The following is a 26,261-nucleotide window of genomic DNA, read 5'->3' as shown; positions in this document are numbered from 1 at the left end:
ATCTAATATGGGAGATCATATCCACACACACACTGATGCACACACACACACACTCACACATACATACACAATAAATACGCACACACTGAAATAAAAAATCATGCACACACATACACACAAAAATAAACCCCACCCCCAAACACAACATGTAACTTAAAAGCAGAACTTAACATCATGCATATGTACACATCCCCGTTTACTCATCCACATATATACACATACAAATGCAAGCACACACACACTCATCCACACATTCCACCAACACAGCAGACCATAAAGGATATCAATATCGTCATGGAATAAAGCAATAAAGAGACGGCCAAAGGTACACAGAAAAGGATGCGTATGCATACACACACTCACACATTTTTCGCACACACTGTCACAATGCACATTTAGTTTATTACTGAATATTATTTACAATATCACAAGAAACATTATCAGGTATGAAGATCTCCTTAATAAAAGAGCAAAAGGAAATATGCAATTTCAAAAGAAAATATTTCATATACGCGGGAGGGACAAACAGAAAGAATAAAATCACGTAAAAAACACAGTTACACGTCTGGGAAAGAAACCAGGAAGAATAGAAAAGGAAAACTTGATACTGTCATCAACTGTTTGCACATTCAGTGCAATGAAGGCAAAAATGTGACTTTACACCAAAATCTCTGAGCCTCCACTGTGATATCTATTTTCACTGGCCTTCAAGATGGGAAAGCCTGGACAGAAGCACTGAATATAAGTAGATTTCCAGTAATGTTGATCAGATGGGATGGAAAGACAGACTCACATGATGGAATTAAATATCATTTCCCTGTTTAAAAAGTCATGGTTGCACATCCATGCATGTGAACACATTCGCATGTGCTGCACAATGCATGTACAAACATAAGTTCTTTCATAACTTGTTTGTGAACTTGCTGTACACTGACGAGAAACAATGGTGATGTTATAGATGATAATTCTATGGTGGTACTATTACGGCAACCAGGTGATGACACGGACAGCGATCTCAGCAGCTTTACAAACGGCAGGAATTTCATCTGTTGTTCGTTTTCGAATCTGTAAAAAAAAAGAGAAAAAAAAAGAAGAAAATAAAAAAAAAAGACAAATATGACAACATACTCAACACTGAAATGATGATTTCTTTGCATTTAACATACAGTCAATTACAAAGCATAATTATAGTTACAGCTACAGTAAGTCCTTTCATTTCTTCAACTTAAGCAGTGAAACCGGAGAAGCGGCCATGAGTCTGACTGTCAAAATTATTTAAAACATTTCAAACAAATCACAGGGCTCTGCAAATAATTATTGAAATCTATTTAAGCCTATTCGTTTCATACAGATCAACACACTTATCAAGGAGAAGGGTGAAATAGCATGTTTGGAATACACAAAACATTTCCTACACAAACATTTCAACAAATAAATAATTCTGGTTTGGCATGTCAAGTAAATATATATCAGCACACTGAATGTTAAAATTGTAAATATGCAAGAACTACCAAATGGGCATACATATATTCACTTTATATGTTATGAAAATGGTCACACGGCATTACCATTTCAATCAAAACAATATATACGTACAAAGTTACAATGGCACACTTTGATGGATGTAACCCCCTCACTTGCAAGGTTGGTCATATATGATATCATTTGTTTTTCATATGTAATGTCTTCCCCTTCATGCCATGTAATCAATGATACACAGTGAAAACAACTGGTCATTACTTTTGTTTTCATTCAAGATCGTTTTCTCCTCTGATTGAGATGCAAAAGTGTATTTGACCTTGCAGTCATGTGTGAAAGTGCACTTAGCTTTAAAGAATTCAATATCACCTCTGGTAAACTGGTGGACATGTGTACACACACTGGCAAAGACACTTCAACACCAGTTCATAAACACTTTGATCAAATTGGGATCCAATCCTTATGAATTAACTTGCTGAGAAAATGAGAAAATGTTTGATGGCAGAGCGATAGTTTTGAACGGTGCCAGTCTTCCAGTACAACAACCCACAACAATTACCTGAAAAGGCTGATGAATGAAAAACAAAGAAATGCTGTTTTACCTGTTCAACATGCTCCAAGAGAACCTTCCGTCCCTCTGGAGCTTCAGATAAACATGTGAGTGCCTGAAAACACATATGTAGTTCAGTGAATATCATAGTGTAGTTCACAATGTCAGAGAAAATATTCATTTCAACATTGTCATTTTTGGTCAGCATACTTGCATGCTTATTTAATACCCACCCACTCCTCCTTTTTTTTTTTAATAAGCAAAGTGTGCAGCTTCAATTTTAATTGTTCTATTTGTCTTTTTATTTTATTTTTTTAATGTGGAGTGAAAGGTGCTGAAAAGCAAATGTCTAACCTTCAGCGCATTGGATCTGACTTCACTTGTGCTGTCATCTACAAGTCCAACAAGAGGCTCAATGGCTCCTCCATTGATTGCAGTGTACTTTCCCTTGGTTGTGATTGTGATTCTGGAACAAACAAACCACACAACAAAATAATAAAACAAAGTAATGGGTGTTGCATATCAAACTCTAATAAGCAGATGATGACATCCGGAAGAAAGCTAATATGCAGATGACGACGTCCAGATGGACTGATATGATTGCAAAACTGTTGTTTTCCATTGTGCTTCTAATTTTCTGAATCAGTATAGTGACATATTTGATTTGAAAATGGCAGGTTTCAGGATCTGGTGATTATTGAGAAGGACTGAGGCCCTGGGCGACAAGCTCTGCGGTGTCTGTGCAGGCTGACTTTTGATTTAACGTTCACTGGCTGTCACTTTTGACTACACATGGAAGCTCATGTGGGTCATCCACGACCCACACCGCTGTCATTTTTGACTCTGCACGGAAGCTCCTGTGGGTTGTCCACGACCCATACCTTTTAAAGAGACAAAAACCTGTACATTACTCCAAAGCTTGTGTGGGTCGTGCATGACCCATACTTTGTAAAGAGAAAAAAACCTTTATATTCCTCCAAAGCTTGTAACAAAATATAGAAAAGGAAAACATATTGTAACAACTGATTACACACACATTCGCTCGCACATGCACACACAGACTCACACAAACACATACACTCAGAAGAAACATATGCTCATGCATTCACACACACGCACATACACACATACACTCACACACACAACTGATCACAAACACAAACACATAACACCACATGCACATACATACAAACCCTACTTATGCACACAGAGATAGATTGACAGATAGAGAGTTAGAGCTAGAGAGAGAGAGAGACAGACACAGAGAGAGACAGACAGAGACTGAGACAGATATATATATATATACTGAGACAGAGAGAGAGACAGACAGACAGACAGACAGCGAGACACACACACACACACACACACAGATGACTCATGGCATTCTATACACGCACAATCAAAGCCAGTCACAAGTTCATGCTGTTAGAGAAAGGAATGGAAGGGGGTTATAGCTGAAGGCAGGCGAAAGGGACGGGGTGGGGGTGGGGTGGGGGGAGGGGGGTAGTGGGGTAGTGAGGCTATTGAAAGTAAAACTTCTTTATTTTCCTTCACTAATTAGGTAGGTATAGGTATAGGTATAGAATAGGGACGAAGTAGGCCTCGCGGCCTTTTTGATGTCCCTTCTTTTTCGTCAACATTGAGTAGTGTCTGCATTGCATGCGGTAATTTTCCTATGAGTAATTTAATCATCATATTCATACTTTTTTATCTTTACATTTATATCAGCGTCCAGAAGATTCTTGAATTGGTTAAGAGTTGGTGCTGTTTTGGTTAGTTCTGTTAGTGGGTTCCACCATTTTATAACGCAGTTAGTAAAAGTGTATGTTTTGGCATTTAATCGAGTATGTTTTGGGTATATATCTTTGCTAGAGCTTCGTGTTTTTTCAACAGTGTTAAATTCAAAGAAATCTTCCACTCTTAGATCATCTAAATTGTAATGATTTTGTATACTTGGATCACATCTCCCCTATATCGTCTATATTTCAGTGATGGAAGGTCCAGTTGCCTCAGCCTTTCTCCATAATCCATGTCTTTTAGTTCACTTAATAATTTTGTAGCTCTTCTTTGCACCCTTTCTATTGATGCTAGCAATCCTTTCCGGTTTGGGTATCCCCATATAGTGTTACCATATTCCAAGTGTGGTCTTACCAAGGCTTTATATAGATAAAGGAAATTTTCTTTATCAAGGTAAGTAAAGGTCCTTTTAATAATTCCAAGCATACTATTTGCTTTATTGATTGCCGTATGAATATGTTTCTCAAAAGTAAATTTTGAGTCAAAGATAACTCCGATGTCTTTTTCTTCGGTACATTTAGTAATGCTTATACTTTTTTGACTATCCATGTAATACTCATGTTCTGGATTTCTGTTACCTATATGCATGATTTTGCATTTTGCGGCATTAAAATATAGGTTCCATTGTCTTGTCCAGTCTTGTAGTCTGTCAATGTCTCTTTGTATTATATCCTTGTGGTTACTTATGTTATACAGTTTTGTATCGTCTGCAAATATCTTGCAATTGCTTGTCACCATGTCTGGAAGGTCATTAATAAAGATGGTGAATAGAACAGGTCCCAGTATGCTTCCTTGGGGTATTCCGCTCAAAACTTTCTCGTTAGTTGAGAATTCTTTACCCACTCTAACTCTCTGAACTCTTTCAGATAAGAACTGCTCTATCCACTTATAAATATTTCCTGTTATTCCATATCCCTTCAGTTTAACAAGCAATCTTTGATGAGGGACACTGTCAAATGCTTTCTTAAAGTCAAGGTACAAAATGTCAATGTTAAAACCGTCATCAATCATGTCTGTGAAATCTTCCATTACCTCTAGGCGCTGGGTAATACAAGATCTGTGTTTTCTAAACCCATGCTGACACTTGGAGTATAGATTATTATTTGACATATGTGCCACAATTGTATCTCGTATTATGGATTCAAATACTTTGCATGTTACACACGTCAAACTCACTGGCCTGTAATTACCAGGGTCAGTTTTGGTTCCCTTTTTAAATATTGCGACAACATCTGCCTTCTTCCACACGTCTGGAATAATTCCACTTTCCAAAGTTTTATTGAAGAGGATACTCAGGGGTACACTTAATTCTCTAGCTAACTCTTTCAATACTCTGGGGGGTATCTTGTCAGGGCCATGGGCTTTGTTGGGATTTAACCCTTTTAATTTATCATAAATTGCCTCAGGTGTGACAACAATATCCACCACTAATCTTCCATTCAATTTTTCTCCTTCTTCTAGGCGAGGGATATTATCACTAGATTCCTTCGTAAAAACGCTTGCAAAAAAGGAATTTAATAGGGTTGCCTTATCCTTATCGGAAACATAGATTTCATCATTAGTCTTTAAGGGTCCTATTCCAACCTTTACCTTTGTCTTTGACTTGACATATTTCCAGAAATACTTGGGGTTTGATTTAGTTTCTTTTGAAAGCTTCTTCTCATATTCACGCTTTGCCTTTTTAATTGCAAATTAAACCTTCTGAAATCACTATCAAAAAGGTATGCGTCGTGCATGACCCACAGTGGGGTGACCACGTTTTTTCCTCTTTAAAAAACATGGGTCATACACGACCCACACAATTACTCATTAACAAATTAATGATTTTTTTCTTTTTTTGGGGCAAAAGTTGGCCTTTTAGGTGTAGGAAGCATTTCTGAAATTTAGTAGAAAAATATTAAGAACTGGCTGAGATATTTGCGTTTTTGTACCCTTCTGGGTCGTGTTGGACCCACGATAGCCAGCGAAGGTAAACGTAACAGTTATAATAAAAAAAATTTTTTTTTTAAATCAACGAAAAGCTGAAAGCATCCCATCAGAATATTCTTCTCTAGCTATCATTTCACTTTTATTCCTTTGTTTGGGCTGACTATTGAGACTCAAAGATGGAAGAAGGAGCTGGCAAGAAATATCACAAAAGATTTTGCATTATATTTTCCCCGTCTTTGTTGCTGTTTTCAAACCACGCGGGGATTTAAAACGCCGAAAGTGGTAAATGTGTTCATTCGCCTGAAATTTGCAGTGTTCCTTCAAAATACTTTATCATCAACCAGTAATCTATTTTTGACGGACAAGCATGTCATCTATAAAAGGGCAACAGAGCAGCAGTCTGTGACATTATTATTCATATTTATTATTTAAAAAAAACAACAGCAACAACAAAAACAAAAAACAAACAAAAAATCCTGGTTTCATTTCCTGCGAGAACTTTCAACTTCCGTTTCATTTCTGCGAGTTTCATTTCCTGCGAGAACTTTCAACTTCCGTTTCATTTCTGCGAGACTCGTTTTCGTTTGCTGCTCATTTTCGAAAGTGCGATCACTAATAACTCGCGTTCATGTCAGCGGTCCTGAAGCCTTTGTCTTGTTCGACTCGTGTTTGAGGCGCTGCTCCAACTGCTTCCAACAGCTAACTGGTGAGTTTGGTATTTTTTCCGAGGTACTAAGAGCACAAAGAGAAGATTTTTTGTTTTGTTTTTCGTTTGTTTATTTTGTTTTTTGTCCTCACGTGGAAGAAAGGTTGAAACGTTTAAAGTTACGTTGGTGATTTTCAAATCCAAGAAATCCATGATGCACGCGTGACACTCAGAGCCCTAAATTCTTTTAAAAGAGGTATAGAATGTATTCCGTTGAATTGTTCCTTTATTTCAAATATTAAAGCTTTTGAAAGTATTATTTTTTGAGGATTGCTCAGGTCTCAATGTAACAGTGGCGAATGTCAAATCTCAAAGAAAGAAACAAAGACATTTGGCTGGCTTGTATTACTAAGAACACCCAACAGAAAAATGAGAGAGGCAAGGCCTTCAAGACTCGCTTGTAAAACAAATTTTAAAAAAAGTCTAGTCTTTTTCATTTAATTGCGAACAAGAACAAGAGAGGCAAAGCTTTCAAGACTCACTCGTGATCAACTTTTTTATTTAAAAAACCCCAACCCAAAACAACAAAAAACATTGAAATGCGTTCTGTATTTGTTGCTACGAGGGTCATTCAATAAATAAGGTGAATTTTTCGGTATAAGGACTTCTAATACAGATAGAAGCTTACTTCTTTTTTTTTTTCAACGTAGTCTCCCAGCACTGTCACACACTTTTCCCATCTGTGCACAAGCTTCCGTATTCCCTCAGCGTAAAAATCTTTGGACTGATGTCTCAGCCAGTCGCTCACAACACTTTTGACTTCGTCACTTTCAAACTTCGTGCCTCTCGTGAACGCTTTCAAGGGACCAAACAGGTGAAAGTCTGAAGGGACAAGGTCTGGGCTGTAAGGGGGATGAGGGAGCAGTTCCCAGCCCAGCTCGTTGATGGTCTGCACCATTCGGGCTGCTGTGTGAGGCCTTGCATCTTTGGCATCCACCGGCAGCTGACCTTCGAGTAGCCAAGGTCATCATGGACAATTTTGTGTGCTGTCCCAACAGATAAGCTCAAAGTCCTTGCAATGTCATCCACTGTCACCCTTCTGTCAGACTGAATGAGGTCATTGGCTGATTCGATCACCTCAGGAGACCTCACTTCTGTAGGCCTTCCAGGCCTGTCTTCATCCTCAACACTGCTCCGTCCTTCTTTAAACAATTTAGCCCACTTGTAGACATTTTTTCGGCTGAAACATGTGGCACCATACACAGTTGACATTCTCCTATGAATTTCAACTGGTTTGCACCCTTCAGCAACCAAAAACTTGATAACTGACCGCTGTTCAATCCTGGAGCATGCTTCTTAGTCGGCTATCTTTGTTAATCGCCAAAACTCTCAAAGTTTTTTTTTAATCTGCAAAACAAATTAAATCCATGTGAAAAAGAAGTAAAACAAAAAAAAGAAAGAAAAAAAGTAAGCTCCTATCTGTATTAGAAGTCCTTATACCGAAAAATTCACCTTATTTATTGAATGACCCTCGTATAAAGCTTCATGTTAAAACAAAAAACAAAACAAACAACAAAAAAAAGGAAAAAAAAGAAAGGCCTGAGCGCAGATTTGAACACGGGATGTTTGGGTAGAAAGAAATTTTCTTAGTCACTGCACTGTCACGGATCTGTCAATGACGTTCAATAATTAATGTATAAGCATGCATTTTTAAGGGCGATAAATCAGTTGTCGTATTCAACAACTAGAGCAGTTTCACCAGAGATGCCTACGAAAATCTTCGGCTGATCCAGTGCCAGCTACGCTGGACAGGATACGTTGTCCGCATGACAGACAGTAGGATCCCGATGATGCTTTTGTATGGCCAGCTGAAGGAAGGCCACCAGGAACTTGGAAGACCCCAAGCACTCTTGAAGACAAACCTCAAAGCTTGTGACAGAGACACCGCTTCCTGGGAAACTGATGCCCTTGACTGCTCTTGCTGGAGGATGCTGTGCTCTAGTGGCATATAAAGACGTTTGAAAATGAGAGAACACTGGCCATTAAGGAGAAGTGTGAGCGAAGGAAGCAGGGCTCAACTTCTAGAGACGTTTTCCCTTCCAACACTTGTGGGAAGTGCTGCGTATTCAGAATCGGCCTCTTTTCTCATATGAGGACACACACTGACAGATAAGCCTGCCTGCCTACTCATCCATCAGTCTGACGGGAGACTCCATCAAATCGATTGTTGTATTCGAACTACTACGACTACTACCAATACATAGTTTTTCTATGGCACAATATCCAGCGCCAATGCTGCTCAAAGCGCCTTACATCATCCAGTTGACTATACACATGCCTTAAAAAACATATCAACCGCTATCTGACAATGGAAAACATCCAGCGTGTTCTTATGAATGAAAAAGCACACTTAAGAGATGAATAGGATTATAAAAGCTATGAATTAAACAAGGCTTAGATAAAAAAACAAAATGCATTTCACAGAACACACACACACACACACACACACACACACACACACACACACACACACACACACACACACTCACTCACTCACTCACTCACTCACTCACACACACACACATATACATAGATGTCCCCCCCTTACAGACACACTCACACACAGACACACACATGCTGACATTAAATATCAACTTCACTAAAAACAAAATTGCACAAGCATTAAGATATTTCTTATTTTCTAACATAGAATTCTGTTCGGACATACTAGCATGCCTACACACTTACACACACGTACCAGAGCACTGTACCCTCACAAATACATGCACGCACGCACATACACATACACACACACACACACACGCCCATTAAAAATAACCAGATAGAAAAAATGCCATCACATCTAAGACCAAAACTACATAAAATACACAATGCATTAAAACAGGACTACAAAAATACTAGTACAGAGATACTTGTTGTTGGTTTTTTTAATATAGAAACCATGGGGTGCAAATGAACATATCAGAGATTTCTGTGTAACATATGTACATCTCACACGCTGTCGGAAACAACACATTCTCTGAATCTGTGTTCAAACACACACGATTGAAGGGTGTTTGTCAAACCGATTTATGCTTTCCCGCGATGAATCCGCATGATTTATGTGGAAACAGTTCTAAAATTTGTTTACATGTATATTTTTATTGGGTCGTTTACATGCACATAAGTAACACAGAAAAGCGGAACTGAAAATTAATATGCGACGTCAATTGCATTTAAATAGTTGAACAGTCATTTTTTTTCCTAGAAAATGAGTGTATGTGCTGCAGAAGATAGATGTGTTGACCACCTGTTGCAAGTAAAGAACGTGTAGTGTATTCATGAATGTGCTTGCCTTTGAATGAATAAAAATACGTCAACAGGAACGGGTTGTTTACGTCTGTCACGCGGGTTTTTTTGCGTAATATTTCAAACTTAATGTACCATTTTTACTGATGATCAATGTTTTATTATCACAACGAATGAATATAGATCAGGTCTGTATGTACTGGATTTTAATCAGGTTTGTACTTATTTGTTTCTGACCACTTCATGTTTAGACACATTGCCATGTCACAAAATGGCGCCGAAATTTTGGATGTTTTTAATAATTTTCAACACATTTAAGACACAAGAACAAACCATATTCTCACAAAATTGTTGCAGACATTTCTCAAATGAATTGCAATCCTGATAACATGTGAAACATTTGAATAATCATTGTAAACACATGTTTATACTGAATCAGACTGAGAGACCCCCATTTCCAACAAGTTCTGGAGACTGACCCATTTTCATTTTCCAGGCAGTCTTTGCTCTTCATGACTATCTGATGCACTTCATTTTGCCACCTTCATACTCCAGCCAGATACATATTCTTTCCCATGCTAAACCGACGTGTCTACTGCGGCAGGGTTCGTGAGCCACATTTGCAAATACCGCTTCATTTCTAAAGAAAAATATATATTTCATACCGTTCTTTTTACATCAAGACATGATGTTGGTCGATTTTGCCATCATCTGCCTTCCATGCTTTCTGAATTAATTGTCTGGACAGTGCTCCAACAATGTTCATTGAAACAAACCTAGTCAACAGGTATTGAGATATTCATATACTACACCTTAATAAGCAGAGCATGAAGTATTTCCAAGTTGTGCATTGCGTAAAATGTCAACATAATTGTTCCTGCAAACTAAATGATCCCGTGCTGCTTTCGTAAATTCACCTTTGCAGTCGGTATAATACCGATTTCATTCTTTATGAAATGTCAGGACTGGTAAGAAACTGTACAACATTCATAAAAGCAAACTTTAGTTTTCTACCAATTTAATATGTAATAGATGAAATTAAAAATTTTGTTTCCTTTTGACCCAAAAGAGTTCACTTATTTTCTGTACGGTATCTGTCATCTGCCGTAGTGACCTACTAACGGAGGTATAGGATAGCATCAGCGCGGCAGCAGTCAGCCACAAGTACTGTACCACGCTAAACGCTTTCCTCTGGCGACCCCTTATACCGCGCTTGCGTAACCCTGGCTTGCTCATGCCTTGCGGATCTTTGTAAGGCGCTCTCTCATGGCCAAATGTGTGAGAAATAATTATTAAAAATCAAAATCTAATCATGTTCCTGCCCACCTACAGCGGTCAAGTTTATATCAGCATGATCAGTATGATTTATTCTATTTTATCATGAAAAGAACGGTTTTGTTGCAGACATTTTGACCATTTTTGTATCTGTCCTGGACTACCTCCTCCCCCCAACACACACATACCACACCACACACAGACAGGCATGCATCTACACACACACATTCCATCTACATAACAGATGTATTACAAGCATTAAAATCTTTTAATCTGAAGACAAGAGGAGAACTTGTAACAAAAATTCATCATATAATTCATGTTTTGACCTTCCGTGGTACAAAGATGAATTTTTGTTGGATCCCTTCTCTCAAAGCGATCTTGGGAAATGATTGTGCGAAAAAAGGCGCAATGAACATTTACAATGCCACAGAAATTTGTATTCCATATTCATTACAAGAAGGTTATTCTCTGCTGAAGAAAATTTGCTGGAACCATGTCAATAAACTAAAACAGGAGTCTGATCCTGACAGAGAAAATACTGACAACAGTTCGCGAGAAATTGATCCCATGTTTTCTTTTAAAACAAAAGACATCACAGTAGCAGAAGGCTCACCAGTCTAATATAGACTACAACTGGATGCCATAAAAACAAAATATACTTCAAATGTGACTTGCATTTACGCAATGGAATGACCCCTGTGCACATCATCCATAAATGTGAACAGTTAAAACCATATTTACCTATGTCATTTACAAAATCTGCAGATCCATCTGCTTCCATTAGAAATGTCTTATATGATAATGAACATGTATTTGAAATAGTTCAGAGTTTAATTTGGAGCCCAATTAACTCTTTGTTGTGATTCTACTGGTTAACTAGTTAGTCTACTTTATTTCGTTTATATTTTTCTGCCTTTTTCTTTTTAATGCTAATTGAGGAGAAAGGAACAGGGAAAGTAGTGATGATTTAGGCATGGGTGGGGTGGGGGAGATAATGGATTTTCGTCTAAAATCACAAATGCGGATAGATGTTAAGCAAAAGAACACACACACACATACACACACACACCATACAAAGCACAAAACATACACTCTTCACACACACAAGCACACAAAACACATCTCTCCAGAATGCACCATACAGAAGACTCACGTCATGATAGCACCGGCAGCATTCGCCCTGACATCTGCTGAGTCATCCTTGAGGAGGGCGATGAGTTGCGCTACTGAGTTACAGTCCACTGCCTTGTTCTTTCCATCCAGGGGAACACTGCAAAAATGCTTACTTTAATGATATGTGGTCTTCTGTGAAGGGCTATGGCTAAAACTAGGAGGCAAGACTGCACAGGCTCTTAGTGCTGCAGGCTTAGATGGGGGTCTCCACATATATAAATATATTGATCTTCCTGTGCATTGGATGGAGGTGAAGTGTGTTTGTGTGTGAGACAGTGAGTGAAAAGGGGTGCATGCTGTGTCCTGCTTTTTCTCTTATCTTTCTCTTGTCTCTGTCACTGCCTAACTCTCTATCATTACCGGTATATTGATTTACATGAAAGTTATTTACCCATTTAGTGCCAGATTTGCAAAACACTGAGAAGAAAAGAGTCTTCTATTTGGCGTATCCTCACTTTACTAGTATGTTTATAATCCAGACACATTAACCGAACTGTTCAGTCATGTATGTCCACTGAACCAAACTCCATTAACCTTTCCCGTACGTCGTGGGTGTGAAATCACCCAGACAAGTGTTTTTGCTCTGTAACTCAAGTAATATTGAAGCCACTTCCACATAATTTCATGACTTTGTCCATAATATAGTTTACTACATATCCACTGAACATTATTTTCTTTTATACATAAACAAAGAAGTTATTAATCAATTAATGTCCCAGTACGTCGTGGGTGTGACGACACCCATACTCCCAAAGAATAAACCTTGCACGCCGTACGTCGTGGGTGTGGAGCCACCCATGCAAAGCTTGCGCGCCACGCGTTGTCGACATGACGTCACTTGGGCTCGCTACAGAGAGAGATGAGAGTGACCTTGTCTTTTGTTGATCGTATCCCGTTTCAAGTCTGCGGCAAGTTTTACTCTAAAGTTGTAACTAATTTCAGAAAACAATATTTATTGCACTAGATATCTTCAACAATATTGAATGAACTGTTTTTCTTGTAGAGAATGATCGGGAGCAACTGATTGATAGCTTTTTATCTAGTTGGAATTAAAGTGCCTTTCTAAGAACTGGATATTTTTGTAAGTCTGAAATCAATTGATCTAAAATCTAGTTGATATAGAAATTTTATTCTTATCCTAATCTGTTCAAAGTAGAGAAAACCCGACTATGGCTAAAAAAAAGAAAGATAGTTGATATAGAAATTTTATTCTTATCCTAATCTGTTCAAAGTAGAGAAAACCCGACTATGGCTAAAAAAAAGAAAGATAGTTGATATAGAAATTTTATTCTTATCCTAATCTGTTCAAAGTAGAGAAAACCCGACTATGGCTAAAAAAAAGAAAGATAGTTGATATAGAAATTTTATTCTTATCCTAATCTGTTCAAAGTAGAGAAAACCCGACTATGGCTAAAAAAAAGAAAGAAAAAAAAATGCCAGCCAGCCAGCCAGGAATGCCGAGATCTAGGCCAAGGGAAGGGGGGACTGATACCAGGCTGTTGCTGCTATGTTAGGGCATCTGCCTTGACCGAAAGAGGATGGGCGTGTAGCCGCTAAAAACAAAACAAAACCAACAACAAAAACAACACACACACACACACACAAAAAAAAACCCCAAACCCCCCCCCCAAAAAAAACCAAACCGTTTTTTGTAAGTAACAACAATCTCTTCTCACGGGCAAAACTTATTCACAATGCGCCTGGTCAAGCACTGGAGTAAATAGCCTACATGCACAAGTGGAAACTGCGCATGCAAGTCTGCTGAAGAAAAGTCAAATTTGCTTTACGGACAGGTGTGGGTTACTGTGCACCCACGACGTACGGCAAGGTCTTATTTCTTCAGTGAAACCATGGGTGCCTACACACCCACGACGTACAGCGAAGGGTTAGTTCGTACACAGAAACCATGGGTGCCTACACACCCACGACGTACAGCGAAGGGTTAGTTCGTACACAGAAACCATGGGTGCCTGCACACCCACGACGTACAGCGAGGGGTCATTCCTTCTTAGAAACCATGGGTTTCTGCACACCCACGACGTACGGCGCGCAAAATTTTAGGCGACGTACGGGAAAGGTTAAATAATGGAATAGATGCAGACATCTTGTAGGCTATATAGAAACACTTTGTGTAGGACGTTAGCTGATTTGAAAGGCATTGAATGTGTTAATTCTGAGCATTGAATAATGCAATTAAGTGATATATATATATATACCTTGTTTCTAATATCTTCAGTGATTTGGGAGATATGACTAAACTGAGATTACAACTATATTACTATAAAAGCATGATTTTCTCGTTCTTCTGGATTCTATCTCAGCATACAGCATAGCAAAATGTGTTTGCAGTGAAATGGTTACATTTAAAAGAAAGCCATGCTGTTAGTCTTAATTTTCCTCTGTTCAATAGTAACACAGAAACCCATTCTTTCAAATCACAGGCACCCAACATTAAAAACAGGCATTTTTCAATGCCCATCCAAACCTGCCATACTAGTGGTGTCAGTGTAGTATTAGATCCCATATGTCTCAATGCCCTCAGTGGGTAAATGGAATAGACTTCCCCTTATCTTGCCCACCCCCCCTTCCCCCATTCCATCATCAAAGGGTGGTTATCCCATTCAGCCATGTCACCTGAGATGGGTGTTGACATTCATCCCAAATGCAGTCAACTCACTACAGTAGGATGGGGCCTGACCCTACCTAAGATCCATGATATCCCTTGCTGCCTTGGCGCGAATGCTTGGCGACTTGTGTGACAGCAGACTTGTGAAGGTTTCCATGGCTCCCGAGGCCAGCGCTTTCACGGTGTCCACTCTCATGCAGTAGTGTAGAGTGTCCAGAATCAGTTCCTAGAGAACAGTACATACAAATGCAGAGATGAGTATGGATACATACAAACACACGCTGTCAGTAGACACACGTAGATGTAAAGAATGTAACAAAGTTTTGTTAAAATGCCGCTGTTCCTGCTGTAAACTGTAATATATATATATATATATATATATATATATATATATATATATATATGCATGCTGTAAACCCTCTCATCCCACCTCCAGAAAATGGTAAAATGGTTTCATTAGGAGAAGCCATATAAGTGAAAATTTTACTGTGAAAGGGAAAAGGGGTCAGTCATTTCATGTGCTTTTTTCTGGCATTTACTGTTGTCCTCATCCAATGGTCTACCCCCACTGAAAGTATATATATATATATACTGCATTTGAAATTTTTAGTGAGTAAAAATATAGTATACACCATATAAGCATAGTAGAACTCTAAACGTTGGTTTACAACCTGCTAAGTTCCATTTCATCTTTCAGTTCCATGAACTGGTAAAGGATATGCTGTCCTCTCTGTGCAGAAGCATTTTGAAACAGAAGAAATCATGATGCACTGAGTGCGATATGAATCAAAATGTTTGGCCTAAGACCTTTTCAGGTACTTATTTTGCCAAAACACACAGATTTTACCTTGATCTCGTCCAGCTCAGTATTCAGTTTGCTGACCAGTGTCTGTACAAGGTTGGCTTGCACAATCCCATCTGCTCCTGCATGCACATTAATTACTGGTTATTAGAGTTAACATCACCTGTGGCAAAATGAAGTGAAGCAAAATTGATATATGTTGTCTTTAGGCTTAGTTGTGTCAAAGTGGAGAATGCGGGAGGGTGACTTCTTCAGGGAAAGAAGATGTAAATTAATGAAAAGTGCAATGTTTCCTTTGGGTGATTTGAAAAAACAAAAAAACCAAAAAAAAACCCCACTGTGAAACACAAAAAAGTAATTTCATCTCATTAACATATATATTATGCAGACAGCAACTGAATAAAATTATTACCCCCCACCCCAGCCCCCCAAAAAAGGCTGGGGTAAAAATGGTCATACATGGAAAAGCTGACTTGTGTATATGAGTGAATGTGGGAGTCACAACCCATGAAGGAAGAAGAAAAAATGATTACCCATCGTAACATGTAATGGTTGTCCATGGAAAAAACAGGTTGACAAGTACATAGGCATCAGTACATACAGCTCGCTGCATGCTCACTGTCAAATAGTAATGAACAGAAACGGTCTTCCCCATGTATGCCCTTGTGCATGCACACACCAAACCATGCACTCACTGTGAAGAGATGTGGGTTTGTGTGTGTGGGGGGGGTGGGGGGGGGGGTGGGGGGGTGAGAGGGGTTATGTACCTGGGGGAGTTTCTGAGATCATCTCAATGGCAAGGTGAGCATTTTTGCGAGCAATGTCTTCCTTGTCATCAAACAAGTTGGCAACAGGCATGATTATCTCCTGATCCAGGAAAGCATCCCGCCCAATGGCATGACCTGAAACATATTTTATGAAAGGTTACAACAACAGCATAGGGTCTCCTCACAAAAACAGGCATTTACTGGGTGATCTGATTGCGGTAAATAAACAATGATAATGATCTACAATCGTAGAGTGGTTGTTCACTCAGACTGGCCCTGCTAGTAAACAGTTAAATTGACAAGTGGAACGCCACTGTTAAGCTGTTTTTAAAAGAGAGTGTACTTTTTCATGCAGAGACATGTTACAGAGGTAATATTAATATCATAGCACTAACAATTGTGAATGTTGAAATCTAAGCACAAAAGTTTTTCAATCTTGTGGTGCTTCTTCTGTCTCTTAGTCCATTACAGCACTCCCTGTAGCTTTTGCCTTTCTCTCCCCCTTTGTGATTTTCATTTGTGCACATATCTCATGTGAAATTTGCAAACTGCTCATATCTATTTTGTCACTGTAACAGCGTTTCAAACGGGCAGTGAAAGAAGCAGCCCTCTTACAGTATGACAAAGCAAAGTATTGCCTGAAAAAGTCTCAAGGACTCGCTTTAAAAAAATGTTTTTTAATATGGTACTTTCCTGCATGCGTTGAATCAGAAATAGAAAATCTTTTTGAATCTTCCATGTCAAACTTAAGTCTTCAGTGTCAGTAGATTTATTCATACCGATGATACACACCCACAGATGGGGCTCACTCAGATTGGCCCTGCAAGTAAACAGTTCTTGTCACCAGTATCAGTAGTGGGCTCAGCAAGTGATGTGTTGCATGTGTTTAAAACCAAAACAGACACCAGTGAAGTAGTTTAGCAGAGCAGTGCATGGTCTTCTCTGGTAGATTGCCCCCTGGTGACCAGACACTGTTACTGTACTGTATGGACTGATAGCTCTGAGGCTGACAAAATGGGTGTGGGTTTGGATTAGTGGCATGAGAGCGGCGCCTCTGAGAGAGCACAGAGAATTTCTTGCAGGGGTGGAACTCCCCACCGAAATACTGCCAAATGACTTAACTGCAGTACAGGGTCTTAACTGCAGTACAGGGTCTGATCTGGAAGCTTCCCTGTGTGACCTGAAGCTGGGTGAACATTGTGAACAGTGGGAGTGATTCAGTAACAAGTAGTTTATACCAACCTGCAATGACATAGAGACATTCTGTTGCCTTCTGCCGCACTGTGAGATCTCCATCGGTCAGCAGCTGCTTCAGACTGCCTGCGATTCCTGGAAATGAGAGCAAACCTTAGATGGCCTGCATGTATTTGGTATATAGGTTTCCTAAAAGAATAATCACATTACAGACCTGCTGTTTCTTTGTGCGTCTGTGGTTGCTTGTGCTTGTGATGGAGTGTCAGAATGTATGTGCTTTGTTGGAAGAGGGGCAAGGGGGAGTGGGCACATTTGAGTGAGCATGTGTGTTTGTGCATGAATGCATATGCCATCAGTGTGACTGTGAAAGTTATAAAATCTTTGTCAGGTTACTGATATATTTCATCAACTCAGTATGATCAGAAGGGACTCACCAACTCTCAAAGCCTCCGCAATGTGTTCTGGGTCATGAAGATAGTCACACAGTGACATCACAGATCTCTGGCGTACAAGGAGTGTCTCATCATTCAGTTCACGGTTCTGTTTGAAAATACATCACACTGACTTTTTATATGACCATTCAAGTATACTAGTCTCACCCAGAATACACGGGAACACATACATGGAAACACATACATTAATACATACAAACATGACATACAAATTCACACACATATATGATATAATATAGCCACACGCATGCATACACATTCATATAAATGCATACACACATGGTCATCTATACATTTGTATGTGTAGTCATCTCTATACATGATCTGTATGTGTGTATTCACAACTCAATAAATAAATTTCATATGCAAACAGTGTATCATAGACTATCATGTCTTCAGTCAATTCTTATTAAGTGGAGGTGGCAAATAGTGAAGTTAAGATCAGTTATTTTTGGCAATTGTGGTTAATGGGGAAAGGAAAATGAGCTTAAAAAATAATGAACATGACAATTATGAGTAAAATAGAAATATTACACTTAAGATAATAACAGTTCATTGAGGTGGTTTTTGTTTTGTTTTGTGTGTGTGTGTGTGTGTGTGTTGGGATTAGGATCAATGTGGAAGTCAGACTGTAGATCATTATTCTGGATCAATATTTTGAAGGCAAGTTTAAGACATCAAGATAACTGGAATAGATGGTGGTGGGACAGGGGTGATGTATCAGTACATATGTGTGTGTTCTGGGGTTGGGAGAAGATCACTGTGTAAGTTAAACTGCAGATCAGTATTTTGGATCAATATTGTTGGAGGAAAAAAAGGAGATCTTCAAGATAACTGGAAATGGGTTGGATCAATATTGTTGAAGGTAAAAAAGAGATCTTCAAGATAACTGGAAAAGGGAAGCGGTCGGATAGGAAAGATGGGTAGTATGAAATTATCGGTGTTTCTGTTTTGTGAAGATCATAACAAAAAGTCTTAAGCTATCACGAACAATTGCTTGAATGTGTAGGCTGCCATCGGCCATTACATTATTAACGTAACTTTCGTTTTTTGAAACCTGGCCTTTCTCTCTCCATCACAATGAGTAGTTTGTAATCATTTCAATAACTTTGTTCACGATAGTTTCGAGTTCCATACAAGCGCAGTTGTACGTAACAGTGAACTTGCAGTTCAAAACAGGACGGAGCGTGGAGCACCAACAGTTGGAAAAAATCAGACATTTCTCACCAGCCTCGGGAGAGCACGATCTCCGTAAGCAAGAGGGGTCCTTGTCGCGTCGATCAGCGGCGGATATTTGGCAGATATAACAGTATGAGCCATGGTTGTGACAGGGCAGCAGTCAGTCAGAAAATATATCACCCACGCGCCACTGTGTATTGTTGCTACAGAAACATTGAACTTGGGTGGAAACGGATACGACTATGTACCGAAACGAAGTACAACTTACCGAAACAAACGAGAGCGAAAGAACCGATTGAAACGGATCACCGCAGGTGACACTATGTCATCTTAGTGCAGTGTCCGTTGATCTTATCCGCCTGTTTGTTAAAATCAGTTAAAATGCGAACAGTTTATACACAACATTTTTGGAGAAGACTACATGATGATTTGAACAATGAACAATTATGGTTTGATCTCTGTAAAATTATGCATGGAAATTGTGTGGGTGGTTGGTTAGCTGGGGTATAAACTTTTTCACTTTTTTTGTGGAGTTGTGCATGCAGATTAATTGATACACAATGCAGACTGCAAACTGAGGGTGGGGGTAGGAGAGAGGTGGAAACAGACAATGCCCAGAGAGAGGGATAGAGATGGAGGTGATGGAAGAACAATAACTATCTAAGTTACATCTCTCTTTCCTTTGTATCAACCTGAACACATTTAGCCAAGCTTTATTTAAGGAGCACCTCCATAATTATGTTGCAAGCATGACTGTTATTCAGACTGTATTGGTTTAGTTATGTGATTGGCTTGTGAAAGATCCAGTCTTGTGTCCTTGATATCTACAATTGTACAATAGTAGCACAATTGATCCAGTTAACATAACTCGTTCTTTCGTTATTATTAGTTATATTTATATCTGTATAATTAACTATGAAGTCAGTTGTGACAACTGAACATACATTTGTGTTATTCAGTAAGTGATATCAAAGTATGTTTGTCTTTTGTGTTGCATATTGACAGTCCATTCAGACGAGTCATTGTATGATAATATATGTGTGTGTGTGTGTGTGTGTGTGTGTGTATGTGTATATATCCTTCGCTGGCTGTCGTGGGTCGTACACGACACAGAAGGGTACAAAAACGCAAATATCTAAGTTTAATAATGTAGTCACTTCTTACTTTGCTTGTAGATTATTTATTCCAAATATTTGGTGATATTAAACATCATATTCCTTTTTTTTGTGTGTTCAAGAATCAAAATTTTGTGTTACTGAGAATGAGATATAACAAAAAAGTATATATAAAAAAAGAAAAAAAAAGTGCATGGTATTTCAGTCACTTGGTTACAGTTTTCTCCTGTTTTGGGCAGTCTGATTTTATAGTGAGCAAAAATGAAAATAAACACATGGAAGACAGTTATACCACACAAACTCTCATCTGCGTACACACATACGAAACACATACATTACATGGTATACATGTACACACACACACAAGTAAGCATGTCACACAAACTGAAAGGTGCAGTGAGGGAGTTTATCAGTACTGTCCATAGTTTCATCAAGTCTTTCATCATGACCATGTCAGTTATTTGACAAATGGGTGGACAGATTCAGTGTCAGGTGTGAAAGTGTGGATTTTATACACATATACATACAATATATATACACTAAACAACACATGCAGTGGGAAGGTCAAATCTGCATCAGATTTGGTTTACAGGACCTTGGTCATTGCCATTTTGACAGTAGTGAATCAGGTTTTCTGCTCTTGCCCATGTCAGTGGATGCCTGATTTGTTGTTGGCCATGTCTCCTTGGTCTCAGCTGTGCCGACTGATTTGTGGACATGCAGACTTCAGAAGCCCCTCCCCCCTGTCCCTCCCCACACCCTCCACCCCAGTTCTTGCTTGTAGTTGTGAGTGCCAATGATGTCCAGAGCAAAACTGATGTAAATTGGCACTGCATGTTAATGTTATGTACATCCCTCTGCTATGCTACTGTACCTTCAAACCATCTGCCCTCTTTGAGGGCATGTCAGTGTGCATCTTTTGGTTCAGGACAAAAGGCTTTTTTCTTAAGTCATCATCAGGTGTTCCAGCATTGATCAGTTTGAGGATACATTTTCCAAGCTTTGAGTCTTGGAAAATTGAATCTTTAAGCGACAATTTCTCTGTGTTCACACTTCATCTTTGTTCCATCAGATGTATGTGGCAAACTCTGAAATTGTCAGCTGGCTCAAGCTGTTACCCGAATTTTGATTTTCTTCTTCTTTCTGGTTGCTTGCTTCTTCCTCTGTCAGGGTCCTGGAAGTGTAGATCTGGAGCCATTCCTTGCGCACTGATAGGATTTATTTAAATAACTTTGTTGTTTGGTATTTTCTGGACTTAAAAAAAAAACAACAACTTAATTCAGTAATCTTATGCCCACAAAAGAAAGTAAAAAAAAAAAAAAAAAACAACCCAAAAATTGATATATTAACTATAACACACAGGGTGGATTCAGGCAGAATTTTGGTTTTGGTTCAGTCATTGGACATTGACGCATACAAATTTAAATGTGAGCGGCAGCAAGCCGGTCACGTATTTTCTTTATTACTTACCTTTCTTTTTCCCCCCATTGTAATGTAATGTGAGGAGGGGGTGGCAGGGAGGAGGGGGGGGGGGATCAGCAAGGTGGGTGAGGAAGAAGTGTTGTTAATTTTGAAAATGACCCACTGATATTGTGGTGAGTCAGTCAAATGACCTATTGTGTCCTGAAACAAATGTAAACTCTGTATAGGTTTAAAAACAACAACAAAAAAAGACATGCTTTTTTCAGGTCCATAAAAATCTTTAGAGAATGACCCAGGTTTGCAAAAGTTTAGAATTTAGGTTTTATTTACTGAAATAACATTGTTTCTGTCAGCGATTGATAATTCTCAGCAGCCAAATGTTTCCCCTAAATTTTAAAGTAAATTAATGATTTAAAACAACAAAACAAACTTGATACCAAACGAGTGCACAATAATGAAAAATTCACCCAAGGTAAAAAACAAAACAAAAAAACAACAACTGGATGAACAATAGTTTCAGTTTCAGTAGCTCAAGGAGGCGTCACTGCGTTAAGACAAATCCATATACGCTACACCACATCTGCCAAGCAGATGCCTGACCACCAGCATAACCCAATGTGCTTAGTCAGGCCTTGAGAGATGAACAATAATAAACTAGAACTTAATGATGATACAGCAGTATCTTAAATAAACATTAAAAAAACAAACAAAAAAAACCACCTAACTTTTTTCTTTGTACTTTTTTGTCTTCAGGTACTGATATCCCATGATATCCCATTCACAACTAGTGTAAGAAAGTTCGGATTAATTATAGAATAGAATAGAATATGTCTTTATTACCAAGTGTACCGGGGTCACAAGGAATATTGGTGGGGATATTACATAACAAGGCATGAACATAAATTGAAAATCATACACAGATACAGTAGAAATTAAAAACTTGTGCATACTCACACATGCATGCACTGCACACACACACACAAACACTCGCACGCACACAAACACGCATGTTTGAATTGAAGCCGCATATTACATGTGGATGGGGCTGGTTGTTAATTGCACAATTCGAGCTATCATACTGGATTTGTTCGAGAGACAGGGCATTGACTGCTTTCGGGAAAGAGCTATTGGCGAAGCGATTGGTTTTCGTCCTTATACTTCTGTACCGTCGACCAGGGGGGAGCATCTCGAAAAGCCCAAAAGTTGGATGTGATTCGTCCTGGCTGATTGATTTTGCTTTTTTGAGTAGCTGCTTATAATATATGTCTTCTAGAGAAGATAGATCAGCCCCGGTAATCTTGGTGGCAGTTTTTACGATTCTGTTCAGGGCTGTGACCTCTGCCTTGGAAATGTTTCCGTACCAAACACTGAAACAGTATAGCGAGGGTTAACACGCTTCTAATGACTGCTCGGCAGAAATCAACCATGATTTCTTTTCTAATTCCGAACTTTCTGAGGCACCGAAGAAAGTACAGGTGCTGTTGTGCTTTCTTAACAATTTTTTCTGTATTTTTCTCCCATTTCAAATCGTTGGAAATAATCAGTCTGAGAAATTTAAATTCGCTGATGATCTCTACTTGCTTGTCTTTAATGACAAGTGGTGAGGGGTCAGATCTGGTCTTCCTGAAATCTAAAATTAATTCTTTTGTTTTTGATATGTTGAGTTCTAAGTTGTTTTCATCACACCAGCTGACAAGTTCTAGTGCTTCTTCCCTATATTTTGACTCATCACTGTTTGTAATCAGCCCTTCTAGAGTAATATCGTCGGCAAACTTGACCATGGTGTTATATTCATTATGAGTTGCACAGTCATGTGTGAATAGTGAGTATAACAGTGGGAATAGAACACATCCCCGTGGGGCGCCTATGTTGAGAATACAGATGTGGAGGAGGTGAGGTCACCAACTTTAACAACTTGCGGTTTGCATTTTAGAAACTCTAGGATCCATGCACAAATTGATTCAGGCAGCGAGAGGTCTTTCAATTTAAAATATAGTTTTGATGGTACTATTGTGTTGAACACAGAGCTGTAGTCAATGGGAAAAAAAATTCGAGATGTCTGAGAACGTGGTAGAGACCTATGCTAGTGGCATCTTCAACTGATCTGTTGGCTCTGTTGGCAAACTGAAAGGGATCAAAAGATGGAGGAATGCAAGTTTTTAGGAATTGCAGAATCAAGCGTTCAAATGTTTTCATGACGACTGATGTTAAGGCTACAGGATGATAATCATAAAGACAGCTAGGCTGTGCTTTCTTTGGAACAGGATTGATTGTAGATTTCTTAAAGCAGTGTGGTACCACACATGACTGAAGGGACATGTTAAATATGTCAGTGAAGACACAAGATAGTTGGACTGCACACTTCCTCAAAAGGCCTGGTGAGATGTTGTCAGGGCCAGCGGCTTTTCTCATTTTCAGATGACTGAAGTGGCGTCTGACTTCATTATCTTGGACTATGAAAGGGGCAGTGGGGGTGATTTTGGGTGCAACCACGTCGGAAGTAGACAATGGTTTGTCAAACCTGGAGTAGAATGTGTTCAGTTTTTCTGGAAGAGTTCTGTCAGTGTTGTTGACTGTCTGGTGGGTCATTTTGTAATCAGTGATGTTCTGCCGTCCAGTCCACACATTCCTAGAGTTGTTTGCAGACAAATGTTCTTCTAAATGTTTCTTATATAAAAACTTTGCCTTCTTAATGCATTTTTCAACACTTCTTTTTGCCTTATTGTGGACTATTCTATCATCAGTTTCACGGAACACTCTCTCTTTTTCCTTTAATTTTTGCCTAACAGCCCCATTACACCAAATTTTGTCGTTGGGCCGACCATTGTTTGATAGTTTTCACAACTGGTTTTTCGGCTTTTAGTTTTTGTTTGTACTCTGGCACCAGATACATCATGCTGTGATCGGCCTGTTCAAAAGGCACATGGCGAATCGAGTGGTACACCTTCTTGATGGAGGTGTAGCAGTGGTCGAGAGTTTTGTCACAACGTGTTGGGCAGTCCACTTGTTGGTACAGCTTCGGCATCTCTTTCTTGAGGCTGGCTTTGTGAAAATCACCAGCAACGATGATGGTGGAGTCGGGCCAACTGTTCTCGCACTTGCTAATTTTGTCTGCTTGCAGACGCAGTGCGGCAGAGAGGTTCGCTGTGGGATGGATGTACACTGCGATCAGCGTCACTGAAGTTATTTCTCGTGGGAGGTAGAAGGGTCGGCACTGGATGGTGAGAAATTCCACGTCAGGGAAGCAGGCATGCGATAGCACCTTGACATAGGAGCACCATTGTGTGTTCACGAGGAAACACACACCGCCGCCCCTTAGCTTTCCTGAGTCAGCAGTGCTGTCAGCTCTATAGACAGTGAAGCCTGGTGGTTGAACAGCGCTGTCAGGAATGTCTGGGTTGAGCCATGTTTCAGTAAATCAAAACACAGAGCACTCTTTGTAGTCCCTCCTCATCTGAATGTTACATGTAAGTTAGTCAGTTTTGTTGGGTAGAGATCTAATGTTCGATAGGAACATACTGGGCAGAGGTGGGCGAAAACATCATTGGTGTAACCTTGAAAGGGCCCCACCTCGCTTTCCGCATTTCCTCATGGGCTGAGCCTTGCGTGTTGACCGGTCAGTGTTCATAGTTGACGATGGAATATCATGATACAGTGAATTGAAGAGAGATCTCAGCACACTGGACTCACCTACCTGTTCCCTAACACGCAGCAGCGTGTGACGATCTTATTGTAGGATCGCAACTGTTTCCCTAACACACAAAAACAGAAGTAAACACAAAATAAACAGGACAGCTATCCCCGTGTCACCATTGGTCGGTGCCATCTTGATTCTACACATATTATGACAGATCTTTTAATAAAAGTTTGTAAAACTGCCTTTTATGAGCTGAAATGAATTAGTTCAGCCTGAATGTACCTCACAGGTGATGCAACAAAACCACTAGAATAAAGTTAATAAAAGCTAGTGCTGTATCTTTTTCAGTGTCTTCACAGCTGAAATAACAGAATACATTTCTTAATACTCTTGTCAAAGTGATTTCATAATTGATCAGTCATTTCCATAATAAACTCATTGAGGAAGAAATACAAATTATCCGGTCTAAATGTATCTTATGTTGACTGATACTGACAGAATTCAATCCTGGACTGTAAAAAGAATCAAAATTTTGTTTGATTGTTCCCAACTTTTAAGTACAGTAACTGAGTAACCAACTTGATGGTAATGTTAAATGAAAAGATATGTTCCTGAGTTGTACTTGGCCCACTAAAGGGATGGATAGAGTTGAGAATATCATCTTGCAACAAGACTCTTTTTGATGCATTACATACAGCTGTGACCATGACCATTTAATTCTGACTTGAAAGCATCATGTTTAGGCCTTAAACAATATCTGTATCAAGTTTGAAAATTGGATGGAAAATCCAAAGCTGTATCACACTTCATGTTCACCCTATTATGCAGTGTACTGACTTTAAACTTGAGTCCTGACATTCATGTCATCAAGTTTCTATTGTCAACATGCCCAATCACTGTTTTAAT

At 39.1% G+C, this 26,261-nt stretch overlaps 1 protein-coding gene across 1 annotated transcript; it reads right to left on the bottom strand.

Annotated features, from left to right (window-relative positions):
- Nucleotides 1-382: 382 nt before the first annotated feature.
- LOC143301138 (radial spoke head 14 homolog) lies at nucleotides 383-19,407 on the bottom strand. The gene is made up of 10 exons (XM_076615206.1): nucleotides 19,230-19,407; nucleotides 17,985-18,090; nucleotides 17,599-17,685; nucleotides 16,357-16,491; nucleotides 15,635-15,711; nucleotides 14,865-15,013; nucleotides 12,142-12,258; nucleotides 2,384-2,495; nucleotides 2,082-2,144; nucleotides 383-1,065 (listed from the first exon to the last, which is right to left on the bottom strand). The coding sequence occupies exons 1-10, from the start codon at nucleotides 19,320-19,322 to the stop codon at nucleotides 982-984; spliced, it is 1,023 nt and encodes a 340-aa protein (XP_076471321.1). The 5' UTR covers nucleotides 19,323-19,407; the 3' UTR covers nucleotides 383-981.
- Nucleotides 19,408-26,261: the final 6,854 nt, after the last annotated feature.

This window comes from Babylonia areolata, chromosome 27 (genome assembly GCF_041734735.1).
Source record: "Babylonia areolata isolate BAREFJ2019XMU chromosome 27, ASM4173473v1, whole genome shotgun sequence".
NCBI classification, from domain to species: Eukaryota; Metazoa; Mollusca; class Gastropoda; order Neogastropoda; family Buccinidae; genus Babylonia; species Babylonia areolata.
This window is presented reverse-complemented; position numbering and strand designations above follow the sequence as displayed.

Coding starts and splice junctions, on each gene's coding strand:
- LOC143301138 (XM_076615206.1), bottom strand. CDS start 19,322: ATGGCTCATACTGTTATATCTGCCAAATATCCGCCGCTGATCGACGCG. Junction 15,712..16,356: donor GATCTCAGAAACTCCCCCAG/GTACATAACCCC, acceptor ATGTGCATGCAG/GAGCAGATGGGATTGTGCAA. Junction 2,145..2,383: donor TCAGATCCAATGCGCTGAAG/GTTAGACATTTG, acceptor ATGTGTTTTCAG/GCACTCACATGTTTATCTGA.